Source organism: Haliotis rufescens, unplaced genomic scaffold, assembly GCF_023055435.1.
Source record: "Haliotis rufescens isolate VD_foot unplaced genomic scaffold, xgHalRufe1.0.p SCAF_1, whole genome shotgun sequence".
Taxonomy (NCBI): Eukaryota; Metazoa; Mollusca; class Gastropoda; order Lepetellida; family Haliotidae; genus Haliotis; species Haliotis rufescens.
In genome coordinates, this window is record NW_025963779.1 from 73,001,501 (window position 1) to 73,020,484 (window position 18,984).

At 39.5% G+C, this 18,984-nt stretch overlaps 1 protein-coding gene across 1 annotated transcript; it reads left to right on the forward strand.

Annotated features, from left to right (window-relative positions):
* Positions 1–887: 887 nt before the first annotated feature.
* Positions 888–15,730, forward strand: LOC124139743 (protocadherin Fat 1-like). The gene is made up of 13 exons (XM_046507053.2): positions 888–1,094; positions 2,988–3,180; positions 3,887–4,063; positions 4,701–4,853; positions 6,203–6,331; positions 6,788–6,964; positions 8,027–8,229; positions 9,174–9,457; positions 11,196–11,777; positions 12,293–12,331; positions 12,505–12,551; positions 12,760–13,063; positions 14,755–15,730. Coding segments are annotated over exons 1-13 (2,355 nt in total). The 5' UTR covers positions 888–1,028; the 3' UTR covers positions 14,756–15,730.
* The last annotated feature ends 3,254 nt before the right edge of the window (positions 15,731–18,984 follow it).

An 18,984-nucleotide genomic window follows, 5' to 3' on the forward strand; every position in this document is an offset into this window, starting at 1 on the left:
AATATATCTACAGATCTCATGCAAGTCTATAAAATTTTGCAAGTCCAGATTATTGCAGTATCTCTAAAAGTCTCTGACTCCTTTTTATCATATTTCATAACTACAATTTAACACATTTTTTAATCTGTAAAATAGGTTCATTTCAGAGACTAGATGTTAGTATAATGTGTCCAGTAACTATGGAATCAATACCATCAGGCAACACTGTTTACACTACAAGGGATATAACTCTTGTTACGTATACCCCACGTAAATCGTACAGGGTTGCTTCCCTTCTATCCTGCCGTCGCTACCCATAAGTTTAAGATCACCCTATAAGAGCGTTTTTGATTTTCCCCAGAACGTTCGTAAACATACATTGTTAAACACTTCTCAGCATGCAGTGAATGTGAAGACGTTCATATACAAAACCCAGTCATGCGGTACCGACCTCTCCTCACTGTTCATTGTTCTATAGAAACGGTTGGGACATATCCATGAATAGACTTGGTGATCGCTTACGTTGATCGTACCGTTACCACTACACAGAGCCTTTGTATATCAACTGTGCTGGTAGTAAAGGGTTTATTGTTGTTGATATTATTTATCACACCACTTCAATAACGTTTTGTCAGACAGCTTTCTATTTGTTCAATACTTTGTTGAACACTGGCAGAATCTAGGCTTTAATATATTACTTTAAAACACATACAAACTACAACGTTCACCATCTACATAGATATATGTACGAACATATTGGCCATGGACATTAAACATATTTTTTCACGGGAAAACCATGATACCACAAATGTAATATATCTACTTTTATATTTATTTCCAACACTGTAGAAAGGGTTAACGACCCCGTGTATTCACACGTATTGTACTGAATACCCATATACTGACGAATGATTGAAGGGAAGTGACGTCACGAATACATATGGCGTTTGATATGTGACATCGGTAAACACGGAGCCCTGAGAATGTAGATGTTTACCTGGTTTTCTGCTATAAACAACATTTTACTGAGTGCAGTCTAACCAGGAACTATGGGGAGTCATATACTCATTGTGTTCTTGTGGGTGTTACCTTTGGCAATGACTATGACTACATTGGTAAGTTTATTTCACAAATTAACGAAGTTACTTTTAAAACTTGGCACTGCAATGATTAGGTATTATGTTATGGCACATTTCTTCATGTATAAACTTATGTTCTATTCTAATATTTTTGAAAAAATATCCAATCATAATTCTAGAATCATGAAATAAGTAATATATTGTGTTTGCTTCAAAGTTGTTGAATTGTTACCTTGACGTTCATGTTAGTCAATGTAAAGTGTTTGGAATGGAATAACTACTTTATAGGACACCATGTGGTTTCTAGTTTGTCATTAACACCTTCGCTATGTGGCCTTCTTGGCTGTCAGATACCGAGGTAAGCTGGAAACATTTCAAGAAATAATACTCGCCGGCTTCATACACTTGGAACGCATAGCTACAATAACCGCATTTTTTACTTGAAACATTCTACCGCAACCTCCGAAATTCAACCAACTGATTAATTTATTAATGGTTTGATATCATATCGATTTGAAGGAACACTCATTAAATGAAATAACTAGAACTGTGACAGACATTGGACTGACATTAGAGGTGAGGTGAGATGGAATGGGGTTTAACGTCGCGTCCAAGATTATTGCACTTATATAGCGACGTGCATGCACGTGTGTGTGTTTGTGTGGCTGCTTGTACTAGTCCGGACTCCGGCCGATTTATAGTGCTAGCGTTGAGATACCATACCGCACTTTAACATGAATACCCCACTCAGACACAGCATGCTGACTCCCAGCCGACCAGTCCTTGTTTTAGCCCCTTAATGCCGAGTGCCAGACAGGGTAACAATAAGTACCATCTTTTAACGTCTTTTGGTATGACGCGGCCGGGGATCGTACCCCGGACCTCCCGCTTTCGGGCGGACGCTCTACCACTAGACCACGGAGGCGGTCGACTGACATTAGAAGGAGTATTTATTTATCAAACTAGTAACCTTATGGTATTTAATGACACTTTTATGTCAGATATACACACTTACCTAACATAAACGACTGAAATGCTTCCAAACATATATCTAGCTAATTTTCCAATGGACAAGGAGGTAAGCTAAATAATTTACAAACGACTGATCTTGAGAGAATTTCAGTGACAGAATAATGGCCCAACCTTAGTACATAATAACATTCCTGTTGACAGTAATGAAGACATTTTCATATTAGAGAATGATAAATTAAATGGTTTTATGATAGAACTTAATTATATAACAGCTAAGGATTTGAACATATTTGTAGAATCCATTTAGTCATACGGTGGACATTTCGAAAGACTGAATTACGGTAACTATGCTGGTTTGGGGCTGTATGTCATAGCATGATGATAGCGCATTAGTCAAGACAGATGAGTAGAGGTGTTACAATAAACGTTCTAATTGTATGTATTTTAATGTTCCTCCTTGTACACTAACTGTGTTTTTTATTAATAATCATTGATTTTGTACTTTCACCTGATATCTGTGGACTTCAAATTCAAACAATTTATGGGATTGTGTGATTCTAATTGTGCATTTTAAGAGCATTTCAAAACGACAAAACTATGTCACCAGGAACTTTCATTAATAAATATGAGGTGAAGCTGTTTCTTTCCTCTTGAGTGAGTGAGTGAGTATGGTTTTACGCCGCTTTTGGCAATATTCCAGCAACATCACGGCGGGGGACACCAGAAATGGGCTTCACACATTGTACCCATGTCGGGAATCGAACCTGGGTCTTCAGCGTGACGAGCGAAAGCTTTAACCACTAGGCTACCCGACCGCCCCTTTTCCTCTTGAAGAGAAACGCCGAATGCTAGAATGCAAACATGAGCATGCTATTTGTAATAGCTGTCCACACAAGATGTAAATGTTTCGTTCAGTTTTGTGCACCTCGTCTGACTACGTGTATTTGTTTTCTCAAGAAAATCCAAAATCAGCCCCTTGTGAGCCGGAACCTGTACGAACAGGAGCCGACTGAGTTCGAGCTGGAGTGCATTACATGTACCGGCGGCTCCGGTGGACCCTACTCCATCTCTCGGAAGTCTGTCACACCATCCAACGACGCCTGTAGCAACTGTTTCCAAGTATATGACAACATCAACGGCCAGCCACTAAGTAACATTTTCTTGTTTCACTCCGCTCTCTCGCTACTTATGTTTCCATTTCATCATCTTAGTTTACCTTACGTCTTTCCAAGCATTCCATAACTTCAACACCCGACACTACTCCACCTCTGTTCACTCCACACCACAACACATTCCGGTGACCTACACAATGACCAGCGACCCACCTTCCGACCTGTTTGAGATCGAATCAAGTAAATTCATTGTTTCTATTGAAAATAGCATTCCATAACTTCACCACCCGACACTACTCCACCTCCTCACTCCACACCACACCACATCCCGGTGACCTACACCATGACCAGCGACCCACCTTCCGACCTGTTTGAGATCGAATCAAGTAAATTCATTGTTTCTATTGAAAATAGCATTCCATAACTTCACCACCCGACACTACCCCACCTCTGTTCACTCCACACCACAACACATCTCGTCACGTGTGTCTGGACGTTGTGAGACATTGTGAGATTGTATATCCACAACCTATAGCCATGAAGCAAACTGCATAAATATGACACCTTCAAATTTCTCGTTGTAAATGTCCATGAGGGTAAATGATATTCTTAACTGAGCGGCATACATAAGGAAGAAAAGCTTTAAATTCTATGAATCTATATAGATACAGGAATATAATAGGCGCATGTCTGGTAATTACTTCGGCAAGCATTAAACTAAAACTGTACATGTGATGTCCTCAGATGCCTTCTGTCTGTACTTCCTCCCGAGCCAGGGAACGCTGAGCTACCAAAGACAACGTCGATACACTGTCACGGTCGAGTGTCTGGACTCAGTGGGTGACAGAGTGGAGGCTGATATCGATGTCAGGATCCGGACAAATGAACCTCCCTTTTTTAACACATTTGGAATATTCTCTGGTAAGTGTAGATGAGGGTGTAGATGGATGTTCGGAAAATTAGTCGGTTCGGCAACCCATGCTTGTCGTAAGAGGCGACTAACGGGATTGGTGGCCAGGCTTGCTGATTTCGTTGATGCTTGTCATCGTATCCCAATTGTATATATCGATGCTCGATCATGGTGTTAATCACCTCTGTGTTCCAGACTCGAATATTTACAAACCGCCGTCACATAGGTGGAATATTTTGTCAAACAACAAACTATCCATCAATCTGAGACATAGTGGGTCCCAATACAATAGCATAGCTCCACTCTTCATGATATGTTTTGAGTCTTTGACTGAAATTATATTCAGTTTAAAAAACCAACAACCTGACTGCCCTCACAAAGAAACAATTTGCCATTGGCATTACCACATCGCAATGGTTGGTACGTAGGCCATTTATTTTAAAGGACCGATCATTATTAAAATTATATTTTTGAGAGGGGTGGGGCGATACTTTTACAGACAAACGCTTTTTGTGTAGTATCTTTTGATATTCCCCTGACTTCTGTGATCCACATATTCCTCCGTCAACATATGTCCATTTTATTTTCATTTTTAATATAGTACTGAGAGAAATATGCACACACAATGAACTGTTGTCTTCATTCCAGGTACATGTAACATCGCAGCCCAGACTACCACGGCTGGACAGGTTATTGCAATTGGTCCGCCGTCCATCTGGAATCCTGGGGATCCGGACAATGACCCGGTGACCTACACAATGACCAGCGACCCACCTTCCGACCTGTTTGAGATCGAATCAAGTACATTCATTGTTTCTATTGAAAATACTCTCAAACTGTCGATAAAAGCGAAAATTACGATTACGACTATATCATAATCATATTAGTATGAATCATGTGATCATGAAATAGTGATAATACTAAGTGTTCGCGAAAAGGTTAGCATAACTGCCTCATCAGTGGCACAAACACATACAAAGGCAAATCAAACATTGTTCTGAAAAATACACGGAAACATGTGGTACACGTCAAAATAGAGAATTACATCGAACATAATTTTGGTCAGTGGTGAGTCAAATTTAGAAAGTGTCACTATGGTTTTGAATGTATTTAGCTAAATTAAGGAATACCACTGTGTCATCCTCAAGTCATTTTTGTTATGAACATGATTTGCATAGTCTTCTTGAAAAGGGTAGTGTGTATCCGACCAAACGTAAAGTTAATATTATGGACAATACTGCCTGCATGGAAATCCCAGGAGTGTAATTACTTTCAGACTTTGAAAAGGAGTTCGATTCATTAGAATGGGATTTCATTCAAGAAGCTTTGAATTTTTTTAGAATAATTTTGATATATTAGATAAGGTACCCAATTACAACTATGTGATATCCAAAAAATACGTTCAAGATGGATACTAGATCTTGCCTTTAACATGACTGAAAAAGATATAACGTGTCAAAACAAAAATGTTTAATTTCCAATACAGTATTATTCATAGAATTATACCACAAACCAGTTGCTGTAAAATGGGACATAAGGAATCATTTCTTTGCAATTTTTGCAAACGGCAACCTTGCAAAATGGATCAAAGTGAAACTGGAATAGAACTATATTCAGTAAACTTATTGTGTGTGGACTCCATAGATTAAATATCCGTAAGTCTACAAATAAATGTAAATTAATTAAACATCTAGCTATTGATATTTATCAAGCGATGTCACCTCGTAGTACATTATTGTCGGTACAATAAGATCAGTGGACATCACGCAGATTGCAATACAAATGTAGTCATGGACCGATGGCCTACACTTACGAAATACACTGAATTGAATACCCTCATCAGAACACTTTTATGCAAGAATGGTATGACGCTCTTTGAAAACTTCGCAAAAGGCGCATGCTTGTTTGTATGGAATATTGCTCGACATAAAGGGAAAAGTATACTATTCTTCAGGATAGTTTCTTGTCGCTTTGAAATTTGAAACAAGATTAGTGTATCTGATATAAATTAAATCGGAAATAAACACCACACACATGGTTCTCTAATGACCTCAGCTACTCCGGAAGTTTTGTCTGGAAAGAAATATGATGTAGAACATCCTCTGAATGACTACGTGTACGTGTTTCACGTGTTTTGTTTGGTGTTTCAGCAACAGGCACTATTCGAGCAACACGAGAGCTGAAGACGTTCTGTAACCCATCTATTTCCTTCACAATCAACGCACGAGATACCGACGGAAATGCTATCGGGCCGTTCGTTGCGACCTGCAATGTAATCAGTAAGTTCTCGTATAACAGTACTGACACAACTACCGTTAACATGTAACTCCCATGATGTGTCCGGTGATCATTCTAAACGTGTACTGGTTCCACTACGGATTTCTGAACCGTCATGAGATATCACTGTTATATAATTTCCATATTGAACAGTGCTTGTGATGAAGTCTTTGATTGGCAGTTAGAAGTTGGAAGTACATAAAGAGAACATTTTGTTTAATCCTATTAAAGAAGTAACGATGCAAAACGGTATTTCAGTGTGTGTTTTTCATGTATGTGTTACTTCAGTGATTGCAATACTAACGAATGCTGCATGTACGTTCCCAAAAAACGAATGCGTCAATTTATACATTGTTACGTCCCTCTTGTCATCATTATAACGCGGTATAGCTCTTCTGTACTAAGTTCTCAGACAGGATGTGAAGCAATACATCTGGTTCTGCATCTTACCTCTCCAGATCCAAACACGCCTCCCACCATATCTAACGTCAACAAGGAGATCAGCCTGAGCGAGGACACGCTGGTGGGGTCGGCTATAGTTCTTCCCTACCTACGTACAACACCACTCACACCAATAGTCACGTATGACTTCGACACGTTTCCTACGAGTGCTCGCAGTTTTATCAACATTACAAGTAAGAATATCCTTGGCCAACTACAATGTACAGTCACGTGTAATTATTTGTATTTAAAGAGGAAAATCAAAGTAAAGTGATTAATAAAAATATACGCGACATTTCGTTGGTCCGGATCCTTTAGTTTTAACGGCATATTCGGGACTATAACATGAGGAACGCCTATATGCATACACCTGTAAAAATATTACACAACATCCCTTCTTTTTCGTTAAGTATCAAGAACTCCCTTGTGTGTTTTGGTAATATGCACAGTGTTAATAGTGTTATTACAGTGTTGTTATATTTATAGATACCACATATACATGGTGAAAAGTTAGTATACATTCTGAAGAATGTTTGTCTATATGGTCGCATGTCGTGAGAGGCTTTTTTGTTTGTTTGTTGTTTAATACCCCACTGAGCAATATTCCAGCTATATGACTTTGGTCTGTAAATAATCGAGTCTGGACCAGACAATGCAGTGATTGACATCATGAGCATCGATCCACGCAATTGGGATACGATGACATGCAACCAATCAACCAATTCAACGAGCCTGACCACCCGATCCCGTTGCCTCTCGCGACAAGCTTTCTCGCCTTTTATGGCAAGCATGGGTTGCTGAAGACCTATTCTACCCCGGATATTCACGGTTCGATGCAAAGAAGCAACCGCCGTCATGTAGCTGAAATATTGCTGAGTGCGGCGTTAAACAACAACCAAATAAACAAAGAAGCAATATGAAGGCTTGTCAAATGGATAATGCCATGGATCAGTTACGAAACATGCCACTTGTAATCAATTACTGTTTCTTTATTTCAATATTAAACTGTCACTTTAACTGTAAACCAAAAAATATGGAAATTACTGGCTTTTTTCCATGGAATATATATGACATGGTGCTGAACATTCCTCCCAGATGTACGGAGACAAACAGCATTACTCTATCACAATGATTCGTCATGCTGCTGATGTACATTGATATTAGCCAAATGTGGAACTTTCATGGTTCAATAAATTCTATCAAATACGAAAGATGTCGCTCTTTTCGCTCTTGCCTAACAATTTCATATGTTACAGATACACGGGGTTTGGACAGCCTTATTTTACAAAGGAAGTTGGACTTTGAATCCCCAACTACTCAGAACTTCAACATCTCGATTCGTCCTCAGAACGGCTTCTGCGAACCTATTGAACACTTCCTCTTTATCCGAACCACTGACGCCAACGACCCCCCGGTCCTGCTTCCCAAGAATGTCAGCAAGACTGTTAACGAAGGCGGGGTAGGGCACAAAGCATAAAAACGCTAAATACCCACCAGTGCTGCTTTTCTAAATTGATCTTTAATATTCGTAATACTGATACCAGCATCTACTACGTGCCATTGGCCCGTTGGGCAGAATTACCTCGCTTAATCCAGGATCCTCTTATCGTTGGTTAGAATTCTAGATTCACCCATTTAGATTTTTAGTTTGTCAGCATCCTTATGCTCGCAGTAATGCACCACTTCAGGAATTCCCCACACATTCAACTGATACGCTGAGATATAACTGAATACTTTACAGTGGCGTTGGACACGATTCCCGACTCGTCCAGGTACCTGCAGTTAAAGACTCGTGAAGATTCCGGGGTAGAATAGGTCTTCAGCAACCCATGCTTGCCGTAAAAGGTGACTATGCTTGTCGTAAGGGGCGACTAACGGGATCGGGTGGTCAGGCTCGCTGACTTGGTTGATGCATGTCATCGATCCCAATTGCGTGGATCGATTGTCATGATATCAATTCCTGGATTGCCTGGTCCAGACTCGATTATTTACAGACCCCCGTCATATCGCTGGAATATTGCTGCTGAGTGCGGCGTTAAACAACAAACCAACATGCAGTTAAATACAATATTGAATCAGTGAACGTTAGTAAGGTAAAGTCGTAGCATAGTGGCTACTTATACATAATGGAAGGGTGGGTGTATGGCTTGGCTTGAGGAAGTTACAAAACATTTATTTTTGCACACCATAAAATATAATGTGTTTCATAATCTTTTCCAGAGAACATTAAAAAATTTCATACAGACCTTGAATTGATTTGATATTTATCATACATTCATTTACCCTTCTACATGTATACCAAACAGATATTTATTAATTTAATTATTCTGGAAAAAGTTTAATCAGTTGGTAATTGTGAAATGGAAACGTTGTTTATACTATTGTTTCCCCTGTCCGTGTAAGGTGCTGATCGACCCGGGCTGGCTGCTGACAGAGGAGGACTTTGGCGACACCGACATCTACTCCATCATCGGGGGCAACGAAGAGGGGTTGTGGTCAATTGACCCTTCCACCGGGTTCATCACATCCACTGGTATCATTGACCTTGACCCTAGCACGAGGGAGAAGAACTGGACCTTACTGGTGCAGGTAGAGGACCGAGCTGGGAGTACAGACAACGCCACCATCAACATCGTCGTGGAGGACATCAACGACAACGCACCAACTTTCACAATGGCCGTGTTTTCGTAAGTACAGTGTCTAAAGCTGTGTGACTGCCGCAATATACATGACTATTTGAAGTTCTGAACATTGGGTTTACCATCACAATAATGTGAGAAACTGAAAAGAATACTTGAAATGAAACGAAATTATGTTCACTTGTAATATTTAAGTATGTTTACTGCCGTAAATCACTGATGGGGGCTTTCGAAAAATGAAAATTAGGTTGTTGAGAAAGTACATTTGGAGTACGTCCCGATCTAATGACGCCAAGACAGATGGCTGTCACGTGTTCTGAGTTTTGGAAGTGATGAAATTTTTGCATCATCTATAGGAAACCGTTACGGTAACCGATACTTGTGGGCGACCACAATACGTTCATTGGTAGTCAGTAAGACAAACTGCTTAGTTGATATGAAATGAAACGTTTAAAACAAATTGTTGATGTTGGTCATATGAGTAGCAAGTATTCTTGAGGATACTGTGCATGCAGACCAATATTTTTCAGCAATTGTCAGAAAAAGTGTGACAATGATATATATGTACATATTAGGGTTACTAGTTTCACGTATATGTAAGAGCTGTAATATCTGTCTATATTGTCACACGTAAAGAGTTACATGCATATCATTGACCTTTTCAAGATGACACAATGGTCAGTATTAACAACATATGCCCAATTCAGCGTAATGGTGCTTTAAGACATTCTTCGTGCAGACGGCCTGTTGCTGCTTAAACCAGACTATGTGTAGCATTAGTAATACATTCTGTCCGTAGCATATCATGGCATCGTTTTCGGTTCCTATTTATATATGGGCCTCTGGCCTTCATATCGAATAAACTATTGATTGATTGAAGTAACACTGTTGTCAGTATTGGGAAGTAAAAAGACTGTAAAAAGTCACAGGATAATATAATCAGGCTCTCTAAAATTAAACCCTAGTTAACTTGAACTGAAAAGATTTCATATTGTCTAAAAATATGGATAATTCATTTTATTTTCGATGATCTTTGTGACTATTAGGTCACAAAATTCCCAGGAATACTGGTGGCCCATTGGTCAGAAACCTGTGATCATGGGTTCGAATCACCCATGTTATAGTTCTAGGTTTGTCAGCACCATACCCATGCTCAGAGTTTCACCAAAGTGGTCTTCGACCTTCATCACCTGGGACGTTATTCCTGCATTAAGATGAATTACCCGATTTAACTGAAATATTGTTAAAAGCGGCGCTAAACAAACTCACTAACTCTCTCATAAAGATTCCCAATATCCATAAAACTATGAATATCGATATTATGAAGTTACGTTAATAGATGTTATGTTACACTATATTAAAAGACAAAAGACGTTAATAGTCAAGGCCGCAGTCAAAAGGAACGATACATCTATTCACAATACAGACTCGATTTAATATATAAAATGACGGGCAAAAGAAAGTATACACTTCGAACTTCAATTACAAACGTTTACCAAACGTTAATAGACTGAAAACAGTTGCTGAAATACTGCAAGCTTAGGTCCAAAACACGCCTATAATATCTGTATCAAAAACATCGGCAGTGTATTTTAAAAGACCAAGAAGCTTCCTTGTCCCTCCGAATCCTTATGATCTACTATCGATACTCTGGCTGTGTCGACCTACCGTTAGCGCAACATTTTGTCAATTGTCTAAATGAACTTTGGAGTTTCGAGAACTTACATTTAATTGTCATATTGTTGAGATAATGTGTGTATTAACGTAACCCTCCCTTGTCTAACAGTGTCACTTTGATGGACTGTGACACACCCAGGAATCTTGGAACTATCCTGATGGCCACAGACTTGGACTCAGACTACAGGAACAATAATGTCTTCCATTTCACAGAGGTTGAAAATGGTTTTATCAAAATCTTCAACGATGGTACCGCTCTGATTAAAGCCGTTCCGCCGCTAGGCACCACGAGCACACTGAGCACACGAGTGACGGACCTGGGAGAGGTACCGGGACCCTTGACTTCCACCACCACGGGCAACGTGATTGTGACAACTGTAGCTTGTACCACGGTGATTCCAACCACAGTTGTTGTCAATACAGTCGCCGCTGCTACGGTGGATGCGAATGCAAATGCAAATGCAAACGCAAATGCAAACGCTAACGCCGTTGCCGGTCTCAACAGCCTTATCACTGTTGCGGGGTCTGGAGCAAATTCGGCGGGCACAGGGTTCGGTGACATATTCCTGTGGGCATTAGCTGGTCTCCTTGGGTTGTTGCTGTTGGCCGCGCTAGCCTACATGATCTACAGATTCTGCGCCAAGCCGTGCACAGGCTCCAGTTCCTGGTCGGAGGGTTGTGGCTGTAACAGGTTCGTGCTTTGAGCATATTCTATGTTGATATTGTAATTATGAGATTGACTACCATTTGATTTGGCTGTGATTTTGGGTTTCTGTCAAGTTTAAATTGACGGCTTTTGTTTCCTCTGACCTTCAACTGAGGTTTACTTGACATAATTATGTATTAATGGTTTAACTTGGCTAGATCAATTCATTTACTGATAAGGCACTCACGAAACCTGAATCGTTTAAATAAATGTAAACACGGATGTTAAAATATCGATATAAATTATAATTTTCAAGAGCAGATTTCCTAATTAATGTCTATGTGATATGTGCGTTTGTTATAATTCAGTTGAAGTACTAAAAAATAGTAAAAAGTAGTATTTGCGTCATCCTTTTCTAATTTGATGAAATGATATAGATACATATCTACATACGAAATCTGATAAAATTATGAAATAAACTAGTTTTTATATGTCAACTATAACCTCCTAAGGAAGCGTTACAAACTAACACACTAACTGATTTCTCTTGTTCTTGGCAGAGCGGCGACTCCAAAGCACATCCGACCTTTCTCCCAAGAGTATGTATGACCTGCAGCTGACCTGCAACTTGCATCCAGCGTGTTTCATAGTTGTGTGTCAAATAGAGGTCTACTATATAATCGTCATCAGTTTTAATCATCACTTTAAGAGCCTCAAAATGTGCATGATTGTATTTCTTATATTAATTTTCATTTTTTGGTCCTTATTTTAGGAGAGCATATTCGAGACAGAAGGAGGAATTTAAAACTGCATCAAAGGGTAAGACTTCTTGAATCACTTAAAGGTAATTCTAAACCCATGAAGGTGAAGCATTTTCTTCATTGTTCACCATATGAGTTTATTTTGTATCAAGGAATTCTCTACCTCCTGATAACGATATGTGCCTGGTTCTAACGAGTGTTGATGCAATGGTTGTCGATAATGGAAAATTGTTAAATAGAAAGGAACCAATTATTTCTTCATACAGAAATTGAGGAGGAGGAGGAAGAAGAAATTATTCAAACAGCAGTGGTTCCGGCACCAGTGACCTATGGAAACTCGATTGTGCCACAAGCTAAAGTCAACCGCTACCTTCGTGTACGAAGACTGATTCCTTTAAAGCAAAATGTCAAGATAAAACAAGTGATTCCTATTCCGCCGAACCAAGCTGTTCCCTTCAGACAGAACCCACAAGGCCCAGTTTCTCTGCTGTCAACATACCAGAACGCTCCTACAGGCGCAGTCCTCCCCACGGGGACCAACACTAAGCCCGTACAGGGCGGGGTCAACTAGTGAGTGGATATAGTGTACATTTCATACCAATTTGTTGAGTGTCGTGTTTTATCTGTTGATGGTGAAGTGTGATCATATCTATTCGAAGAAGACGCGCCGTTAATCTACCTCCTCAGTCTGTGTCCAAAGTACATTATAATATATGACACTGGTAAATATATTCATGAAGAGCTCGTTAATCCGAGAGGTTCCGTTTCCAATGAACTCATCAATTTGAAATGTCAGGATCAACGAATCATAGACTGTATGGATAAAGAAAGTATACACTTGAAAATTGGATTTTTTTACGAAAAAAATACAAACGTTATAAACACGTTACTGTTCTGAAACACTGCAAAATTTAGGTCCAAATTAAACACAGCTGTGATACCCATTTTTAGCTACCATGAAACACCGGTGTATACTTTCTTTTGCCAGGCAGTTAATTTATGGAGTAATGTCCTTAACTTTATTTATGGAGTAATGTCCTTCAGTTTATTTATGGAGTAATGTCCTTCAGTTTATTTACGGAGTAATGTCCTTCAGTTTATTTATGGAGTAATGTCCTTCAGTTAATTTATGGAGTAATGTCCTTGAGTTTATTTATGGAGTAATGTCCTACAGTTTATTTATGGAGTAATGTCCTTCAGTTAATTTATGGAGTAATGTCCTTCATTTTATTTATGGAGTAATGTCCTTCAGTTTATTTTCGGAGTAATGTCCTTCAGTTTATTTATGGAGTAATGTCCTTCAGTTTATTTATGGAGTAATGTCCTTCAGTTTATTTATGGAGTAATGTCCTTCAGTTTATTTATGGAGTAATGTCCTTCAGTTTATTTATGGAGGAAAACAAATGTTGACGTTCCTTACAAAAGTTGTCACAATTGCTTTTACCTAATGCGTTCAGGCCTCACGTGGCTTCACTGAACACTTTTTTGCACTATTTAGTCAATATCCTGTCGTGCCGGTACGATGAGGTTCCCCTGATTCACTATCATACTTCGCGTGGGGGTACGTAAACATCCAATGTACGACCAGTGGTTCTATCTCCCTTTTCCTATAAATAAGTGGCCTGGAACGTCGCGATTTGTTTGTAGAGGCGTTCCTTATCTTTTCAGGATCTGATGTTTGTTTGTTCCACTCTCAGATTCTCCCAACTATGATCCTCGGTTTGTTAATAGAATATGGTTTCGCCAAAGTGTAAACATTGTTTGACCTACGTTCAGTTGAGCTTTCATCCCACATTGACCTTATACGACCTACTGATATGCTGTTCGGAGAGGGACTAAATCCAACTCGCTCACTTCCTGTCACTTACATGTTATTTCTCAATTCATCACAACCCGTGAAGATCCGTGGTAGAATAGGTCTTCAGCAACCCATGCTTGCCATAAAAAGCGACTATGCTTGTCGTAAGAGGCGACAAACGGGATCGGATGGTCAGGCTCGCTGACTTGGTTGATGAATGTCATCAATCCCAATTGCGTGGATCGATGCTCATGATGTCACTCACTGGATTGTCTGGTTCAGACTCGATTATTTACAGACCGCCATCATGTAGCTGGAATATTGCTGAGTGCGGCATTAAACAACAACCCAACCAACCATTCATCACAAGAGTCGAACTCTCTGAAGTATTAGTTTTGACTGTAACCTGAGTAAATAATTCCCCCCCCAGGATTTTGATGTTTAATTATTACTGTTGTTTCAGAGCCTACAACTGAAGACGATGCAGCCGAACAGGACGATGGGGTCGGAGATCCTGAAAGTATGACTGTACACAACGCAGCATTGATGAGTCCGAGACAATTTGCTCGTCTGTATCCTGCATCTCCCTGCCAGATGGGTTAATGCCAGCTCTCTACTAGCGCCTTTACAACTATCGTCAGTCAACCTTACGATGCACGTGATGCACATGTGCATACAACCAGTTTTTATGGATTGGGTGGAGAGGAGGGTAATCACATGTCCTCTGCGGATAGTCACCGTTAGCATTGTGCAGTGACCGTCAAATCCTTTAATTCTCCACATGTACTGACTGCGTGTATTGTGCTGTGACAGTCAAGTCCTATATGTCCCTACACAACAGTCAAGTCATTTAATTCCCTTTCACATTGTGACTGCATGTGTTGTGCTGTGACAGTCAAGTCCTTTATTTCCCTACGCGTAGTGACTGCGTGTATTGTGCTGTGACAGTCAAGTCCTATATGTCCCTTCACAACAGTCAAGTCATTTAATTCCCTTTCACATTGTGACTGCATGTGTTGTGCTGTGACAATCAAGTCCTTTATTTCCCTACGCGTAGTGACTGCGTGTATTGTGCTGTGACAGTCAAGTTCTATATGTCCCTTCACAACAGTCAAATCCTTTAATTCCCTTTCACATTGTGACTGCATATGTTGTGCTGTGACAATCAAGTCCTTTATTTCCCTACGCGTAGTGACTGTGTGTATTTTGCTATGACCGTCAAGTCCTATATGTCTACATAGATTGTGATCTTGCACATCATACTCCTTCTGTTGAGCCATTTCTCTCTATTACTGCTCGGTCTAGCATAAATTGTCAGAGGTGTGTACTTCTTCGTGCTGTTAATATTTTAAATTATAGTTTCACAACTATGGATGACTTATAAGTGTCTGTGATATAAAATATGATATTATTTCCCGTTTGTACATAATAAACTTGATTTGAATTATGGCATTATGTTTTTACAATGATCGTTTATCCGATAGTAGACAGTAGACTGTATGAGAATCTGTACTTTTCAAAGAAAGTATTATCCCAAATATAACATTTGTTACAGTAGATTTTCAATAATGGCGAAAGGATCTTGGATGTTGTTTATATGCCTCCATGTCAGTTAAGAAGTGTTAATGTCCAGAGACGTGTTCCTATACCATGCTACATTCATGTTTGAGAGAACTACATGTGTGTACAATCGCGGGTCTACAGCACAAACGCACTTCAGTTCGAGTGTAGCTGTGGTTGAGATCATGAGTTTGATGTCTCTGTTTCAAGCAACAGCATCATGGAGGTAGAACGTATATACGAGGAATACTTCTTCCTCAATCCTGGTCGATTGACAGTGTCAACAGTGATAGAAGCACACTTGGATTACCAGTTAAAAAACTAATTTGCTGTTCTAATTATTATAGACTACGTCTACTTTATAACGGCAATACATGTACATTTAGAGCTGTATGTTGTAAATGTTGACAAACTAAAGCTCTGTACCTGTATATACACGATCGTACTGTTGTTTACAGTTTGTTTCGCATGCCAAAGGTCGTGTTAATGTAATCATAAAGCGTTAAGAAACTATGCATTGTCTCAACAAGTGTTATGAATGCTAAAACACCTTTACGTTGTTATCCAAAAGCATTAACACATTTCCAGAGATCACCCTAGTGTATTCCAGTCAATAAGGGGTCATCAAGGTATATGATCTCACTTAATTATTTATGTATTTCCACCACAAGTAACCACAAGGCTACTCAACCGGCCCTCAAATCGCAATAACTACCTCTGAATGAAACAGCCGATTTGAGAATAAATTTTGTCATTGTCGGTAGGCATTTTAAAATAATCATATTTACAATTATTGATTGTAAAATGTATAGTTGCGATGCCTACACTTTTCAAAGAATGTTGAAATGCATTGTTTGCAGAAACACGACAGAAATCGAGAGTGTATTAAAAGCTTTGGGGACATCTGGAAAACTTACACTTTTTTAACCGACTGTGACGTCATAATTTTTTGCGTCACAAATGTGGTTCCCCTGTTGTTTCATAATAGTGCAGAACTAAACCTTGCAAAGATTTCTTACTATTCTGCAGTGGTACCCATGCTGTCTTTCGAACTCTGTGCTCTGTGTTCTATACTTGCCATCTATGCGAGTATATTGACTTAATAAAACTCTTCACGCACATAAAGCGCCATTAGTTGTTTAAAGACTATTATCGGTGTTTCCAGAATTGAAATCGACAACCCTTTCAAAACAATGAACTAAACCATTAAACCATTACTCTATTTTAGATGTAACCGACTGCTTTGACCAAATATTTGAAACTTCACGCTGTGCGTGCGTTTTCGGTTCTAATTTCAATTTACATCTGAGGTAACTTGACTCTAAATTGAAAACACTGTACGTGTCCCAATTCTTCTAAATCTGAACAAAGAGACATTACCACCGTTGATTTCTGGAATGAGGCGTGCATTGAACACTGACCTCTATGAAGATATGGTTTAAAAGCCCAGGGTGCCGTTGTCCAAAGGGATCTTAGCGCTAAGGTGATCCCAACTCACATAACTTAACATAGACGCTAGGGTTGTTTTGAACAACGGCACCCTGAGAAGAATCTCAGTCCAAACTGAACGGAAGCAACACAGACATAGCGAACTATACTCGCAAAGCGTAATGATCGTAAACTTAAATGACACTGGTGAATGTCCTACGGGAGCAGTTGTGATTGACGATGGAAGTGACAACACAGTTCGTCTCAGTATGATTCTACCACAGAACTGGAAACAGTTTTACAGAGTGTGGCAAGCATATTGGTTAATTTGATGGATGTACAAATGTTTCATTGGACTCTCTGCGAGGGGATGAAATGCCAGTTACGCACTGCAGATAACAGGAAACGCAACTCACAGTGCATGGAAGAGTTGATCTTCAGCGTGAATGCCCACAAGGGTAGATGGTAACGATACACTCTAAGGAACGAGTGGCGGTCGGGTAGCCTAGTGGTTAAAGCGTTCGCTCGTCACACCGAAGAACCGGGTTCGATTTCCGACATTGGTACAATGTGTGAAGCCCATTTCTAGTCTCCCCCGCCGTGATATTGCTGGAATATTGCTAAAAGCGGCGTAAAGTTATACTAACTAACTCACTCAATCAGGAACGAAGCAAATTACCCTGAGCTAAATCAGTACGACAAGCTGTCATATGTGATCTATGGTCTGTTGTCTATGTTCAAGAAAAATCTAGATGCAGAAATAGTATTGAGACACCGAGAAATTGCTTCTGTGTATAGAGATAATTATCAAATGCAAGTCTTAGATTGATATGTATTGATAACATTTGAGTTAACAAAATAGGTTTCGAATGACTTGAAACAACTAAGTATTCCGAGACAAAGACATTTAGCTGCAACAAAGAAGCAGTCGTGCTACAGGTTAAAGCGTTGTATGATGATACACACTCTCTGCCATTGCTTCGTTGGCAAGGGAGAATAAATGAAGCAATTTATTATACTGACGGTTTTCATTTCACATGATTGATTTGTATTTGTAGACCACACATTTGTTTAATAAAAACAAACCATTTGTTTTTTATATTACTAACATAACATAATCATAGATAATTATAGAGACCATTAAAAGATATGTTGTTATTATCAGTTTAAAGGGACATGTCATTGTCAATGTTGGGGTAAGAGTATCAGACGGAGTTTATCATTCTGTACTATGCTTATTTTTTGTTTAACTCCTTCGGATTCCAAGCTAACCCAAGCCAAGCGGAGTGGTGGTCTAGCTCGGTGACTTGGCTGGCTCATTTCGTGTCTCCATGCCATGATGGCGTGGACCACTGATCACAATTTCAGTCACTGGTTTGTCTGAAGACCCAAGTCTGGTCCTGACTCGAGATACAGGTTGTCGTTATACAGCTGGAATAACTTTGACAGTGGCGTTATTTACAATTCATTTATTCACTCACTCACACGTTTAAGACACGTCTGTTTACAAGCGTCTTTAAACTCGTGCGAAGACATCAACATGTGGCAATGTGCCTCCACAAAAGAACTTTCAATACACTGTCAATCGGTATAAGTCCCTTTCAACCACTTATCTATTGAACACGTTGCAGATACTGAAAGATGACGTACACATACAGACAACGAAATGTATACACGCCACTTGGCTTTCATATATTCAGTCAGA